Raw genomic sequence first — 17283 nt, 5'->3', positions numbered from 1 at the left:
GCAGCAATTATTTATGACCATCTTCAAGAATCACCTGAAACTGAGCTCTTCTGGAAGGGGTGGTGCATGGGAAGAACAGAGATGAATGGTTAGAGCGCATGCTTTCGAGCAGATCCACAGGTAGGATTGTGGGGATCCAAGGGCTAAGAGGGCAAAAAAATTACATTTTGCTTCTCATTAACCTCTACCTGAAATTTACTATTCTCTTCAAGTACAAATATAGGCAACAAAAATAGTATTAGTGGTACCTTTGACTTCACTACTGATTGAACTCACAGATTTTTTCTGTTACGCTACAGTTGCTTTAGTTAGATTTCAATATTGGTTATGTTTTTATTTTATTTAAAGATTATTATAATTATTAGGCTTATCTCTAGGTTATGTTAGGTGTTATTAAAGAAATGCATTATCTTTTTTTTTTGCTTTTTTTAATTTATTTTTTATTTTTTTATTTTTTTATTTGTTTTCTTGTTTTTTTTATTTTTTATTTTTTTAAATATGAAATTTATTGTCAAATTGGTTTCCATACAACACCCAGTGCTCATCCCAACAGGTGCCCTCCTCAATGCCCATCACCCACTTTCCCCTCCCTCCCACCCCACATCAACCCTCAGTTTGTTCTCAGTTTTTTAAGAATCTCTTATGCTTTGGCTCTCTCCCTCTCTAACCTTTTTTTTTTTTTTTCTTCCCCTCCTCCATGGACGTCTGTTAAGTTTCTCAGGATCCACATAAGAGTGAAAACATATGGTATCTGTCTAAGAAATGCATTATCTACAATACCACAGTTTTGTGGTTTTTAAGGTAATTTGGTAACTGTATTTCAAAATAACTGGTTTCCATTGTAATCTCATGGATTTTCTCTCATTTACATTTCTCTCATTTACAACCCATTGGCCCTGCTGGATGACCAAAAGGGTCCAAAAATAGTTGAGAACCCCCTAGAGTGGCACTGTCCACTAAAGGACCCACTAGCCATGTGTAGCTATTGAGCCCATGGAATGTGGTTGTCCAAATTGAAATATGCTGTAAAATATACACCAGATTTCACATATTTAATGAAAAAAAATTAAGTGTCCCACTAATAATTATATATACACACATACATATATTACATACTAAAATGAACATATTTGGGGTATATTAGGCTAAATAGAATATATTAAATTTAATCTCATCTGTTTTGTTATTACAAATGTACATACTAGAAAATTTTAAATTGCATATGTGGCTTGTGTTATACTTCTGTTGGACATGACTAGCATCAGATCTGAGTTCCAATCTTGGCTCTATCACATAACCAGCAATTATCTTTATTATTGTTGTCATCACTCTGCCGCGTCCCAGCTATTGGATCCCCATAAATTTCAGTGTCCTCATCTGTATGTGTAGATATAAAGCCAAAGGAGAGAGTATTACTATGTTCATTCCAGATTTAGCCTTCTTGTTAATCCGTGTCTTACTATCAGAAATATCCCGAAATCGTATCCAAAAGTCTAAAAGAAGGCCCATGTCCGCGTCTCCTTCCCTTACTCTTCTGCTGCGCGTTGCTGTAATGAACACAAAATTTAAATTATATACATGAAAGTGATATATAAAGATGAGGGTATAACAATTTATAGACCAAGTGAATTTAAGAAAAAATTACAAAGGATATAAGAAAAAGTTCTCTTGAAGAGCAAAGAAGCTGGAAAATAAAATTGGAGGTAGGGTGGAGTAGCAGGCAGACTACCGTTGCCACCCATCCTGTATTTATCCAGAAGGACCTAAGTGGCATTTGGATAAGGCACAAGAAAACCACCGGCACATTCCTGGAGTTTGCAAATGGCCACTTAAAGAGCAGGACAACGCTGGTATGTCCTTAACCCAAAGCTAGAGTCTAGCCTGCTTCCACAATAGCTAGAAGGTGGCTTGTGTGTTTCTTTAAGAGGGAAGAGCTGAGAGGAGACCTCCTGCCCCTTTGTGTGATCCTTACACTTCCGGAACCCTGAGCATCATAAAATGGGCACCCTGGGAATAAAGAACCCTTTCATCTACAGAATCTCCTTTGAGGTCATGAAACAACCTTCCTTCTGTAGATAGCAGATCACACAGTGTCACCTGTACCCTTGTAAATGAGAAGGGAATCTCTCAGACACCAGAGTGGATCACTGTGGCCAGTACTTGGTGGCGTGAGGGCTGACAGGAGCTTGGGTTTCTCTGTAACTAACACTGTGAGGATCAGAATCCTGACCCTCCACCTCTATTTCCCTGGGCTTCTCAGAGTGACCTCACCCACCATGACCATCTGCAAAGATCATTATTCTTTCTCTGGCTTCTTAGCTGAGCCGTGCATTTGGAACTGCTCTCACCACCAGCTTGTTAAACTGTCCCCTCCCATCATTCAGACAGTTTCTCGTAGCCCCACCCTCCCACACAAAGCTCTGCCTGTCTGGTCAAAATAGGGTGGTGATTTCCCCACCCTTTCTGAAAACATGCCTTGCAAGACTTTCTCTATCCTTCAAAATTTACTTGTGCCGTCAGTTACATTTTCTACCACATTCGAACTGTGCTTATGGGTGGAGAAGGTAATGGATGTGTTTCTCCACTTCAGCGTTGCTGGGCTCAGACCACACTCCTCGAAATGCCAGATCAGGGGGTCTGAACCACGTAGCACCAGGAACAGATGGTCATTTTGAGGGTTTAATCAGCGATGCTCCATGAGGTAGATCCTTCTTTTTAAAGCTTTTGTTTCAGAGGAAGGGCTGTTCTACATATCTTTAATTTCTTAGCTGAATGCTTCATCTCCGTGACAATGACCTGGTTTTCAGCTACGGATTATCCCTGGTTTCCAGGACTTGGACAGTTGTAGAGTGTGCATCTGTTTTCCTCTAAGCGGAACAAAGTACTCTGATACTGCCTTATTAACTTCACAGGACCCCTCGATCATTTTCACACCGGTTTATCTCTTTCTGATTGCCAATTTTTTGTTTGTTTGTTTTGGTTCTCAGCTTCTCCTCCTAGTCAGCCAGGATGTGCTGTGTATGGGATACTTTTGGTACTAGCTTTATCAAAACAGAATTGATAAGGTGAATCTGTTGCCCAAAAGTTCAAATAACGTATGCCAAAGACTGACATCCCATAATTTATTATGCAGTGTTCTTTCTCTGAGCCAGGGTCTCTCCCAATAATATGGAAAATCAAAGGCTGGCTTGCCCTGGGAGATGAGACAGTCTGGTGACAAGAAGCAGCTTTCCTCATGTAGTAGAAAGTAACTTGTCCAAGGTCAAGGTAGCAGGGTCCGAACAAGGAGGAAAATAGTTTCCTGACTCTCATTCCATCAAAGTTTGTCCGTAGGTAACTGCAAACACGTGATCATACCTGAAGGAAAGAAAAAAATGTTCAGTATGTGTAAAGTTCAAGTAGCAAGTGTATAAAAAACTAATCAAAATTTCCAATTTTTCCCGATTCCCTTGACTTTAAAATTCTAGATTTCAATAACTATATATTAAATGGTACCTCTGAGGGAAAGTTGACCTGCCCCTTAGGACTTAAAATCCAGTGTTTATTTTTATGTATGAAATTGGGAACATTAGTGGGAATATTGGTTCTTACCCTAAAAGGTACTTCATTTTTAATCAATAAATGAAAATGGCTTACCACAGGCAAAATGTTTAAATGCAACCATAAGAATGCACCTCTTTTGTTTGTTGTCATTTTTATAGAGAAAAAAACTATTTTCTTAGTTCATTAAGTGGTAACCAGTGTTTGGGAAGTGTGGTGATTGTTTTTTATTCTAAGTATTTTTTTTTTTAATGTTTATTTTTTTTTTTTAATTTTTTTTTTCAACGTTTTTATTTATTTTTGGGACAGAGAGAGACAGAACATGAACGGGGGAGGGGCAGAGAGAGAGGGAGACACAGAATCGGAAACAGGCTCCAGGCTCCGAGCCATCAGCCCAGAGCCCGACGCGGGGCTCGAACTCACGGACCGCGAGATCGTGACCTGGCTGAAGTCGGACGCTCAACCGACTGCGCCACCCAGGCACCCCTTTAATGTTTATTTTTGAGAGAGAGAGAGACAGAGTGTGAGAAGGGGAGGGACAGAGAGAGAGGGAAACATAGAATCCAAAGCAGGCTCCAGGCTCTGAGCTGCCAGCCCAGAGCCCGACGCGGGGCTCGAACACACAAGCTGCGAGATCATGACCTGAGCCGAAGTTGGACGCTCAACCGACTGAGCCACCCAGGCACCCCTGGTTTTTATTCTGAGCGTTATAAATCTGTGCATTTTTGGTAAATAATGACATGCAAAGCAAACGCCATGTACTTCTTCAGAAAGGACATAATTTAAAATCGTATATTGCTGGCTCCTGTTGTAGCTGGTGATACTGCATCTGTTTGTATCTCTGTATAAAAAAGTTCTCTGGTTGCTGGTGGTATTCAAAAATAGGGTAGGAAGGTTATCGGTACTGTTGGGTGCTTTGACAATAAAAGCAGTAGAAATAACCCATATTTTCTCTTTCCGTAAAATATTATCTGTAAATACAATATTAAATACTACTTGTGCCTTGCAGAAATTGAGGTCAAATCTTGATATGTACAAAATACGTATGAACCACATCTCCTGGTTTGGCTCTAGGTTAAAACTATCCAAATAGGCCCTACCTTGAGAGGTTAACCAGAAGAGTAAATTAGGTAATTTTTGAGCCTCTACTCAGGTAACCAGAACCCCCACCCAGCTTTACCCTGGCCACCGAAAGTTAGAAGCACTAAAATATTAAATAAACCTTTTTCTGTATGTGTACAAGTTTAGGCTTCCTTCACTTCGGCAGAACTTCGGCCTTACCCTCGTAGGCAGCAGGGGTGCTGGAGACAGGAGCCCTCCGCCATGAACAGGGTCTCTCTCTCCGCCTTTCCCTAACCTGACTGTGGAGTTAGAGGGACATCTCGTGCTGGGTATTCTGGGTTCATTGCTGGCTATAGACCTGCTATTTACCAGTTGTCCTCTGGCTCTGTGCTCATTTAATTCTCACAACAGACCCATGAGCTAAAACCCCATTTTGGAGATGAAGAAACTGAGACTGGGAGATGTTCAGCAGCTTTGCAAGCAACTCTACCTGCACGGGAGAGTAGGGCCTTGGCTCTGGCATACTATGCTGTGTATTAATATCTAATTGATATCCTTGGGAAATTTGCTCTTGAAGTCACCATTCACTTGTCTGGAGCAGTGTTGAGAGAGAGGACTGGGCTTTATCTCACCGGTTACGAAGATGCTGGGGGGTAGAGACCTGAGTTAACTGACACCCTAGTCCCAAGTCATTCTAATGATGTCTCAGCACCACTTTTAGAGAGGTTACTTGCAGGTGCTTAGCAGGTGTGGCCCTTGGCTTGGGTTTGTCCATACAGGTCCTTTGAAATACAGCCTAGCAGTGTCTCAACATCAAGTTGAGCTCAAGTAATGTGAATCCCCCTGCCCTATTCTAGACTTGTTACACACCCTGGGTGACAACGGGCTTATGGAGAGGGACTTCCCTGCACAGAGCAGCAAGGGAATGGACTTCAGGCTAGACCCTGCTCTCTGCTGCCATTTCTCCATGCCATCTGATGCCTTTTACTGCTTCAGTCCTTCAAGGGCTTCCCATTAGCTAGACTGACTTTCAATTCCTTTGTCATGGCCCACGGTTCCTTATAAAACTCCTTTGCAGAGGAGGTAAGTAGGGAAGAAAAACGGGTTCTGCTGCTAATTTTTAGTGGAGACAGTTTTAGGAGATACGATTTTCCTTGTTTACGTGTGTGCGACAACAAGCTGTGCTCTGATGAAGTTCTGGTACATTCAGAACATTTAAATGTATTTCAATTCATTTGGAAAAAATTATTTGTACTGACTAGTAATGGAGTAAGCATCTTCAAAATCTGCAGAATCTATTTTTGTGAAGACTTGTGTATGTGGGTTGGATTTTTTAAGGGAATGCTTCTTGAGTTTTCTGTTTACAAAATGAACATTGTGTGGCATCGCTTCATAGTTTTTTTCTCTGCTATGTTTTAGCACGAGATAGATGGGCACAAATTATGCATCTAAAATATATCGAAAAAGTTTCTGATCTATCTTGGTGCTTTCTTCGCCTCTAAAAGGCCTCATCCTGCTTAAAGAGAAACAAAAGGCCTTTCTCCATAATTGTCACCATTGATCTCAAGTGATGCTTAATTTGATTTGGAACCGTTCTTATTAAGAAACAATACTTAATAGGAGGAATATAATATTCTTAATGCTTCCGTGGAATTTTAAACTAAGCAAAAATTGATAAAGCAATTTTCCTTACATCTAGTGATTTTTCCTTTGTTTCCTCAGGATGCGAGGAAAACATTTCTCTTCTGCCTAATACATTCCATGCATGAATGTACCTGTCACTCTGACAATAATTACACATGTGTGCCCACGTGCAGCCAGCCACAGGGAAAGGGGGCGGATTCCAGCCCTCACCCAATCAACTCAGTCAGACTTTTTAAGACCATTCCGAGATGGCTCTTGATGTTGGCAAGCATCCAGATTGTTTGCCTAGCTTTGTTGTCACATTTTTTTGAACACCACACATTTTAATCTCAACAAAAAAAAATTGTCGAAAATGCCAGGAAAGAGAAAATTAAATACGAATCAAAACACAAACCGATTGCACTTCTGTTGCCCATTTTTTCCCCACAGCCACCAGCTAGCACTAGGCATGCATGTCACGTCTGTTCATTCAGTGACTCACTCTATGTGTTCTTTGCATGAGAACTTAGCGTGTGCTGGGCTGTGACAGATACACAAATGAGAGACACATGGCTCTTCTGGAGGGAGGGAAGAGAGAGTAGGGAATGCCACAGACAGTACTTTACAATCCACGCACTCTTTACCGCCTGCCTTTGCCCCCACCCTGCCGCTCAGCAACCTAGGACACAGGTGACCAACTGGCCTCTGCCTTCTTGAAATGCTCTGTTTTCTTAGTCCCTACAGCGCCACCCCAGGCTACCACGAGTCTGTTAGTTTATACTGATCACAGTTAAGCCCCTCTTCCTGTGCATTGAGTATTGGGCAGATGTGTGGCACACATCAGGGTGGACACAGCCCATTTCTACCTCTTTACAGCTTGGGGAGTGGATTTCAGACTAGATTGCCACCCTCAGTGGCCCCAGCCCCACCCCAGGTCAGGCATCCTGATACAGACCAAGAGTCAAATTAATGCGAAAGATAATAGCATTCTTCTCTAGGTTTCTTTGGGACGGGGCAAAGCCCCAGGGAATAATTCGTTCCCCAGGCTAGAGCCTGACAGCAAGGCAGTAAGCAGTCTTGGAGAGCCAATGGGGCCTGGACCTAAAGCATTCCAATTATGCGGTGTTAACGAGGGTCTTAGCATATCTTCCTGAAGTTTGGAAAAGGAGTAGGTAACTATGATTCTTGGCTTGCTTATGATAAAATAAATTAAAAAAAAAAATAAGTGACTGGTTCTAAAATTTGTTAGACCTAAATTTTGCCAGCTTTATGACCTTGACCTTATTCTCTCTTTTTGCCTCCATTTTCTCATCTATGAAATGGGGCTATTAATAGTTCTTCATAGGTTGAGGGTGACGATTAGATATGATAAAATATGTATTTTGAAACACAATAGTAATGCTGAATAAATGTAGATGGTGCTATTATCATGTCTCCGGTCACTTTCTGACTCTTTTTCCCCCACTCTTGGACCTACTTCGTGAGGCCTTTCAGCTTTCCTGTATTACTGTTACTTTTCTCTGAGCCTCCAACACCTGTGCCTAATTCCTTGCTTTAAGATTCATTACATGTCCTCCTAATGTTATTAAGGAAAGATCCCTTGTTCCTCTTAAATGACGTCTGAAATCTCATAACAAACCAGGGACAAACTCAGATTTTATTTTGTATTTTATTTTATTTTATTTATTTATTAAAAAAAAAATTTTTTTTTCAACGTTTATTTATTTTTGGGACAGAGAGAGACAGAGCATGAATGGGGGAGGGGCAGAGAGAGAGGGAGACACAGAATCGGAAACAGGCTCCAGGCTCCGAGCCATCAGCCCAGAGCCTGACGCGGGGCTCGAATTCACAGACCGCGAAATCGTGACCTGGCTGAAGTCGGCCGCTTAACCGACTGCGCCACCAGGCGCCCCTTTGTTTTGTATTTTAGGTCCCTCTGTCCAGGTGCCTGTTCTGACTACATTTTTTTTTATAAGCATCCCCACCCCCGCCAGAGAGGAGACAAAAGGATAAATGTTTTATCCCAGCTTGCAGCAGGTGTCATTCTATTTGATTTGTAGGCCTTTCAACAACACAAAAGGCCTTTTCTGTTCTTTTACAATATATGCTCTCTTTAAAGGTACTCAAATGAGGAAAAACACGCATGAGCAAGATTTCAGGTTCTAACGGACAGAAAGTGAGCTCTTAGTTACTGGTTCGCTCTTCACAGGGAAAACGAGATGCCATTAAAAACATTCTTTTCTTAATACCACCTAGAAATTTAGGATAGTTTCCTCTCAAAATATATATGAGTGGCATTCTCAGCAAATTAGTGTGTTTAGAGTAGGACTGAAATCTTTGAAAAGCCAGGTAAGGTCTATTTGATAAAGTCAACCAAGAGAATCTGTGTAGGCTTGAGTAATAATAGTTAATAGCCTGCTTACTTACTGCAGCTATTTGAAGTGTCTCCAACTTGCTAGCCCCAAACTGTTACCATCGGTGTTCAAAAGCAATATACCTTCTAAGTCCCAGCAGTGGTACAAACATGTGCTTAACTTAAAAAAGTTCTATGCTGGCGTCCCTAAGTGTTCCTAATAAATATCAGTATAGCTAGAGCTTAATTGTTTACTATACGCTAGATGTTATGCTGAGCACTTTATTCATAATGTCATTTAATCTTTCCAACAATTGGATGAGGTAGGTACCACTATTATTCCCATTTTCCAGGTGAGGAAACTAAGTCTTAGTGAGATTAATAACTTGCCTTAGGTCTCATAGCTAGTACAGTCTGGGGCCAGGTGGGAATCTGGGGCCTGTCTTGAGAGACTTTGTGTTCATGAACTCCAAGGCACCATGTAGTCTCCCTGTTCATTCGTTGCCATGGGGAGGCCTCAGAAAAGTGGGTATGGATATTAATTTTTGTTTTTGAATATGAGAGCTGTTTTGAGGTAAAAATCTTTAGGTCCTGTTTCACTTGGACTCCATACAAAGTACAGGCGATAAAATTAGCCTATCCACTCTAGTGTGCTTCTAAATGAAAAATAAGTCCATCTGATAAGAAATTTCACAAGAATAAAACACTGATTGGAGCTGGAGATCTTGGTGGCTGAGGGCTAGCCTTTTGTATAAGTGTAAGGAGTTTGAAAAGCGTATATTGATGGTGTCTTGGGGCATTTCAGGACATAGTAATTCTTAGTCTTAAAAGTATTTTGTGCTCTTGCCTTTCCATTTCTCTAAAGAACTGTTAGTCTAAAAAGTCCTATTTGTGTGTTGACTTGAGGGGAGTTGCCCAACATTTTTATGTTCAATGATTATTAATATGGCCTATTAATTCCTTTGGAAAATATTAATATGAAATGTACTGGAAAAAAGAAGTAGTCCATGGTTTGTGAGACTGTTGGCCAAATCCCACCTATCGAAATGCAGCCTGTCAAAATTATAATACTCTTACTTAATCCCCTAGTCAAGCCAAATGGTAACATGAAATAATGCTAACCGAAATCAGGACACCTGATATCAAGACTTCATGAACTAAAAAGGCATTGTACAGCAAGGAATCTAATGCTTTTGCTTCTTATCCTTTTAATACAAATAAATAAGCTTTATTGGGCTTGGTGATTCTTAGAAATGATAGGTTTGAGAAATGGATCCGTGCTGGAGCCTAACGTTCCGTAAACAAGCCCACTAAGCATCCCCTTCAGATGCACACGATAGGGGTGGAGTGCCTCTCGAAGGCACAAGCTTTTCTGGGAGGGGGAAACACAAAGTGCAGCTTCCACTGTGCCCACGAAAGAAGGGGAAGAGAAAGCCCAGGCAAATGTCCTGTTGTTACCCAGCTTTCCTACTGCAACAAGGCTGACAGATGGGGCTTTTAAAAAAAACGTCACTGCAACCAGATCCAGGGGTGCAGCTCTTCTTGCTGCAGCGTGATGCAGTTGTGTATATTTCAGGGACAGACACAAGGGGAAGTAGCAGCCAGTGCTCATGCGGGCTGCTCCCTGGAAGCATTTCTGAAGAGAGAGGAGCCACAGGAGCTGGGAAATTCCTCCTCCTGCTGAGTCCGGGGCTGAGTGGTGGCTCAGGTTGAGACCGTGGGCAGGGGCAGGGGGCGGCGCTCCCAGCCCATCCCTCAGCCCTGCCGAGAGCTGTGTGGGCCGTGGCTGCCTGCACAGTGTCAGGGAGGCCAGCCAAGAAACCCTCCCTCCCAGGGGAAAACGGATCGCAGTTCAGGTGGGGACTTCCTCGGTAGCGTACCTGGCTGGAGCAGAGCATGTGGGCGGCCGGCGGCAGGCGGCTCTGGTTATGGCAGCCCCGAAATGAAAGAAGCGGCCGCCGCCACCTCTGAGAGCTGCAGACAGATCAGCACCCAGCAAATAAGAAGCAAGTCCTAGACCCCGAGGAGGAGGAGGAGGAGGAGGAGGAGGAGGAGGAGGAGGAGGAGGAGCAGCAGCAGCAGCGGCCGCCGAGCATCTCTCTCCCGCTCCTCGGTGTCCTTTAAATGAGGACTCCCTGCCAGTGCCGGAGGTAGATCTGCAGAGGCTTCCTCTCTCCGCTGCTGACCCCCGCTTACATCACTAACCTGTGACAGGCACATCTCCACGCCTGGTACCTGCTCCTCCAGCGGCTCCCAGTCCAGTCCCAGGAGCCTCTTTGTATACCGCCGACATGGCCAGCCAGCAGGATTCCGGCTTCTTTGAGATCAGTATCAAATATTTACTGAAATCCTGGAGTAATAGTGAGTAATTAGAAAATAACCTTTGTTTGTTTGTTTGTTTGCTGGATGTTGCGTAAGGTTCGAGAAATAAAATCTCAACTGGAGGCATATGCTGGGGTGCCAAGGAAGTTTTTTTGGTTCCATCTGCTATGAAAATCAAAATGTCAGAGACTGAACTAGCTTTCCTTAAGTGCAAAGGCTGCAGTGGAATCACAGTAGATTTTGTTTGATTAAATTTTCAAGTGAGATGGCCCTTCAGACTGTCAGAGCACAGGATGCATTTTCTGCCTTAATGTTTATTTGATCAGGCTTTAAGTATTTTGTGAAGTGTGGTTTAATCAAAGGGGTGTGGCAGGGTTTCAGAGTACTTCATAATTGTTTTATTAGGGTATTGTCTAAAGAAAAAAAGTATTTAACAGTCTAAAACCTAAGTCTCATCTCTTTTGCACTAGAGGCATTTGCAGGTTTATGTATCTCTCCCTTGTCTGTGTGGATGATGTTCAGAATGCTATCTAATGTTTGGATTTATAAAATCCTGTTGTGTTATAGTCCAAACTCATAACATGCTTTCCTGAAATATAAACAAGTGAGGTTCTGACCCTGATCATTTATTAGGATATCAGAATGTTATGGCTTCTGAAGTTCCATTACTGACCTACTTAATAATTTTAGCAATAACACATTTCAAAAAGACAACCTCTAAGGCATCATGGGTCTGAAATCAGAATTAAAATGAGGCCTTCAGGTGATCAGTGATGCCTTGTGTTTTTTGAATAGTTGAAAAACAAAGTCTTCTCTATTTCACCAACAGCCTTTGTGCTTGCTTTGGATAAAAGGCCGGCAGGTATTACAGATCCTTAATTGTTTGAAATTTTAAAAAAATTTTCCAGGAAAAATTTTGATGCTGTATTATGTGCATACTAATTAGCCTACCTGTGCTCAAAGAGCTGGTGATTAATTATCTCCTACACAGACGACCTGTGGCCAAGATTGTTCTTATGTAAACAAAACCTGGGCAGAGGAACCTCTGCCATAATTGCTCTAAGGAAAGAGCCAAAGTACCTTCAGCCTTAAGGTATTCAGGGATATGTATCTCTCAATGATCTCCATAGAAACCATTTTTTCCCCAGGTCATTTTGCACCACTGTATACACTATGGGGCTCGTCTAAAGCTGTTTTTCTACAAGTGGGAAGCCATTTGGGAGCCTTGCTGTCACCCAAATAGCATTCCTTTATTTGTTAGAGTCATAATTCATTTGTCTTGGGTCCATTATTTTTGTAATACTTCACACTCAAGGATGAGTCTGCCTTTGTCTATCCACCCTTTGATTAATGAAAAGGGTTTGACACACAGGGTTCTTGATGGAGCAGTTTTCCGATAACTGGAAAGACTTACTGTGAGTTTGACTTCGGTGTGTGGTTTTGAATCATCATTTTGAGTACACCAAGGCCATATTATGTTCTCCTATCATTTTTTGTCATTGTCTCATTAGGTAGAAAATTATGTTGTGACAATACTGAGGCCAGTGCGATTTTTTTTAAAACCTTTCTCCCTTGTCAATTTTCAAATGACTCTAGACAAAGTGTATATTCTCTCTACCTTTCCTAAACTCCCCCCGCCCCACCACCACCCCACACCAGACACACACACACTTACTCCCTCACATCAGGAAATGGTTCAAAATGACTGTTCATGTCTACTTTGAGAGCATCTGGGACACAGTTCTGAATTCTTTCAATTCATTCAGCAAATATTTATTCCACACCTACTATGCCAGGCTATGGGGCTGCAAAGGTGAATGAGACACCCTACCTGCCCTCTGTCCTAATTTCTTTATCACAGAAGAGTGAACTTGGTGATTCTCTTGTGTTTCTTTGGAAGTCAGAATGCTTTTCAGTCCTTTCTTGAAAGAGGAAGAGGAAATACACTTTTTGCTTAGTCTTCTTTGAGCTTGTTGCAACACTAACCTGCTTTTAACCTAGCTTAGCTCTCAGTTTTGCATATTTTCGGTAGCAAAGAGAGAAGGGAGTTTGTCTGTCCATAGGAAAAAGTAGCCTTAGGGTTTTGGCCTGCTCAGTGTAACCTGGCTGAGAGGATGCATCACAGAGCAAGCAATTCCTCAGCCAGCATCATAGGTTTTCGAGGCCAGGATGCCCGCCCACATACCTGAGTGGGGAATCAGGCTCCTAATTATATAGCAGTGCTTATTTATAAAAGTACAACAATTAAAAAGCAATAAAACAAACTGTGTGACTATGGCCGACTGCTTTGCAAGGTGGTAGGTAGTAAGAGGAAAGATGATTCTGTGAGCATGCCCATTAAGATTTCCATTCTTTTATTTTTTTTAAGGGCACATTGTGGGGGAAATGTAATTTCGCGTATGTCTGTCTCCTCTGAAGAATTAACAAGTCAATTAAATAAGTCATTGCCTGGTGAGATGTATTAGCTTTTTATTCACTGTTCATTTTGACACCCTTCTTCATTGGCATGCCCACTCTGTCAGGCTGTCCTTTCATTTTAATGGAGTTGGGAATTAAAAATGGCCTTGATGTCTGGAAAGAAAATGTCCTTTGTAGACCTCACCCTGAGGCTCTCCTTAGCTGCTTGGACACCGCCCACCACTGAAGTCCTACGTCTTCTTCCCCAGTCATATCCAGACTTTCCCCCAACCATTCAGTGATTCTCACAACTGTTCTCCTTGGTGTTCATGGCCATAGCCTCCACAGGCCTTTCTCAGTTTCATCTGGAACGCTCTAGTGGTCTCCTAACAGGCCCCCTGACGTAGAGCTGCCTAGGGATGCTTCTGCCAGCATTTCAAAGACCACGCCACAGATCCCTCTTGCCCGTGAGCATGTAACTGCCATTCAAGACTCTCTTTGAGCTCCTCATCCATCCTTTCAGATTGTTTTTCTTCCCCAGCCAGATTTAATCTGCTCACCCTTGTCTGCATTTTACCACCTTGCTCTCCACTCCATGCCGGTACGCACGCTGGCCTCCTAATCTGGCATGCCCTCACCTAGAACACACAAGTTGCAGGACCAGATAGGCTTGGTTCTGGTCTCTTTTTTTTTTTTTTTTAATTTTTTTTTTTTCAACGTTTATTTATTTTTGGGACAGAGAGAGACAGAGCATGAACGGGGGAGGGGCAGAGAGAGAGGGAGACACAGAATCGGAAACAGGCTCCAGGCTCCGAGCCATCAGCCCAGAGCCCGACGCGGGGCTCGAACTCCCGGACCGCGAGATCGTGACCTGGCTGAAGTCGGACGCTTAACCGACTGCGCCACCCAGGCGCCCCGGTTCTGGTCTCTTATCTCCTGCACTTGGCGTGGCCTTGGACAATTTGTTAACTCCTCTCTGCTTCATTTTTCCCATCTGTAAAACGGAAGCAGAAATAATGGATACCTCACAGAAGTAAAAGAGGTGTTTAAGAATTAAAGCACTTAGAACAAGATCTAGCACATCGTAAACAATCAATGTTAAAATAATATTAATGTATTCCAATGCTCCTCTCACTTCTAAACCCACTTAAAATCAGACTCAGATCCCTTTTCCCCCTAGTATTGACACCATTTATGGATTATTCTATGTGTAGTCAACACTTGCTACACCCCTAGAGAAGGGAATTGTGTGACTGTGCCAAAAATAGTTGCTTGCCTTCAGCCATTTTTTTCTAGATTTACTTTTTAACAGTCCCCCCTTTTCTATCTCAGCTTCTAGTAGAATATTCCTACATTCCCTAAGTAAATACCTCCCAGCAGCATGGGAGATGGTTTGGCAACATCCTCTCGTCAGTAAGTCCCTTTGGCCTTTCAGGTTTGCTATGGAAAAAGTTTAGAGCAGATAGTTCCAAGCAATTTCAGAGGAAAGGAAGGCTGGCTTTAGACTGATGTAGAGAGCTGGCATGTGGGCTCTCTCACCCATCTGAAACCTCTCACCGGGATTCCTTGTGTCTCTATCTACCCTGTGTTGTCCAAACGAACACAGGGCCCAATGAACAAAGGTACATTCAGAACCTATTCAACATCTCGATCTTTCCAGGGCAGTTGGCATCTTTCTTACAACATCTGTCGAATCCTGCTACCCCACGGAGAGGAACTTTTGAAAGTTTGTTAACTCTTTCAGATAATGAGACTTCCATTGGCAAAATAAACTGGTCTACGGCACTGAGCAAGCACTTTGCTTGTTTTGGAAGGGGCTGGTGTGCACTGTGAAATGTCTAATGTCACTGTAGAAATATCTGCATCAGTGAAATTGGACGTGGCATTTTTCAGATATTCTGTAGTGCATTAAGTTGTGGTGATAAGGACGATATTTCTGTCCAACATAGAAATGCTGGTTAGTACCAGGTTGACTCTGGAGACAAAGATCCCACGCATGTGCGGATGGGAAACACCACTGACTGACTGCAGAGCTGTCCTTACTGAGTCCTGTTTTTGTCATCAGTGTAGTTCAAAGACCCCACGGGAAAGGCCTGAGAGAAACCTCAAGGGGTTAGTTTTAACCTCTTGGTGGAGTTGGTTTGAAGAGGTAGAAAACTAATTACATGAACCAAGTTGCCTGAATCCAGCAGAGCAGTCCCGCTCAAGTGCAGACACGCTCAAGTGCAGACACGCTCAAGTGCAGACACGCTCAAGTGCAGAGCACCTCAGTGTTCTTGAACGAGTAGGGAGCGCCCAGCCCCATCCAGGCAGTTGGGAGGGAGTCACTCCAGTGCTCCTGTCACTCAGTAGATGTCTGACCCTGCGTGCACTCGCTCAGGTGAGGGTCCCTTCTGCGAAAGTAGTTTATTGTCCTGATGAGAAACGAAACCCCAAATAAACATCTGCTCTCAATAGAAAGAGCCTGTTCTTGGGTTTGTGATGAAGATAAATAACAAGTAGGGGTTTTGTTTGTTTTATGCGTTGTTTTTGTTGTTGTTAAAATGCTCGAACAGTCTGAGAATAACAATGACTGTCACATTGACCGAGGGCCCACCCCGTGTCAGCTGTTATGCTTGGTAATTTATATGTGGGGCAACCACTGCATTATTTGTCCAAACTGGGACACTTTTGAGAGTGAAAGTTAATAATTATACTGGGACTGCCCTGGGCAAAGAAGGCCATATGACCACTGTGTTTATTATCTTCACTCTTTCCAATAACTCGGCAAGGTTATGTTTTATCCACACTTTACAGATGAAATTTTAAAACGAGAGAGAGAGAGAGAGAGAGAGAGAGAAAGCGATTTGCTGAAAGCCAGGGTACTAGTAAGTGCCATAAGCCTTTCCCCCAATCCAGCTGATAATCACATTTTAAAAAATCACGCATAGGGTGATCAAAGGGTCGGGAACACTTTGGGGGACTTAGTGCTCTATAGGTGCTTTCATTCTTGTTGGCTGAGGTCACTGACAACTCTTGGCCCCCTCCCTCCCGCTGCACCCCTGAAATTTGGGTATGCTCACGTGCAAGCCCACGCGAAGTTATATGTTCATTTGACTCTGATCTGAAACCTCACAAAATAAACCTCCATGATGCCATATGGGTATCTCATAGCTCACAAGCTGAACTCTGGGGGAATTAAAGCCTTATCATTCAAAACTAGGAACATTTAAGAGGAAGTTAGTTTGTTCATAGTCTTCCTCCCCCTGCCCACTTCCCCCAAGAGCCCGTGCTGGAGATCACCATCTCCTTAGCACAAGACCTCAGTATTGACAAGTCTTCACCATTATTATTACAAAGAATACAGTTTGTTCGCTATGGCCATTTGATTGAACACACACAACGCACACATAAAAGATTATAGCAAAAAGGTACATTTCTTCCGTTAGCCCCGTTGCATGTTGATTTTTCCCTCTTTTTAAAAGTGTATATAAATAACTGAAATGGCTCTAGTAAATAGAAAAGGTACTAATGATTTTAGTTCTCTGAGAATGGTCATTTGCTTACCTGGCTGAGATTTCTCTGACATATTGTATTTCTGTTTGGGAGATGGTGGCAAACTCCTAATCATCTTTAGCAGTGAGGACAGGGAGAATATCTCCAGGACTAATGGAAATCTATGATTTAGATATCTCACGGGACCTGATAGTGCCAGTCTCGGCCACCGTAAAGCCTTCTACAGGACTGGCAACACAGAATGATTTGGTTTCAGCTTCTTTGCCTACTTTGGCATGCTGCTTGGTATAAAGGTGACAACAAGAACTGAAACAGGCAAACAGAAGTAGGCGACAAGGAGAGATGACCTGGGTACTTTTACGATCTGGAAACAGCCCAGGATATTTGAGAAAGTTGCCAGTATTCAGATGTTTCAACTGAACATTTAGATGATACAACATGAAATATTCTCTTTATTTAAAACACCTCTGTTTCAAAACATTTTAATACCT

General features: G+C 42.6%; 1 protein-coding gene and 1 long non-coding RNA gene across 8 annotated transcripts in view; one reads left to right on the top strand and one right to left on the bottom strand.

Annotated features, from left to right (window-relative positions):
* The window catches only part of FRY (FRY microtubule binding protein), a 463051-nt gene that overhangs the window by 182254 nt on the left and 263514 nt on the right, over window positions 1-17283 (top strand). For 2 of the 7 annotated variants that reach the window (XM_025924363.2, XM_086714042.1), the window contains exon 1: window positions 10810-10939. The exons of the other annotated variants lie outside the window; for them this stretch is intronic. In XM_025924363.2, coding sequence (XP_025780148.1) covers window positions 10870-10939 — 70 coding nt within the window. In that variant the 5' untranslated portion in view covers window positions 10810-10869. Of the gene's footprint in view, window positions 1-10809; window positions 10940-17283 lie in introns of those variants that run through there. 7 annotated transcript variants of the gene reach the window in all.
* On the bottom strand, window positions 3109-10915 carry LOC147584837 (uncharacterized). Its single transcript, XR_015253806.1, has 2 exons — window positions 10784-10915; window positions 3109-3357 (listed from the first exon to the last, which is right to left on the bottom strand). It is a non-coding gene; the product is annotated as an uncharacterized LOC147584837 (long non-coding RNA).

The sequence above is a fragment of the Puma concolor genome, chromosome A1 (assembly GCF_028749965.1).
Source record: "Puma concolor isolate L17-30 chromosome A1, mPumCon1.1.hap2, whole genome shotgun sequence".
Lineage (NCBI taxonomy): Eukaryota > Metazoa > Chordata > Mammalia > Carnivora > Felidae > Puma > Puma concolor.
Note: the sequence above shows the minus strand (reverse complement) of the source record. Positions and strands in the feature narration are given on the sequence as shown.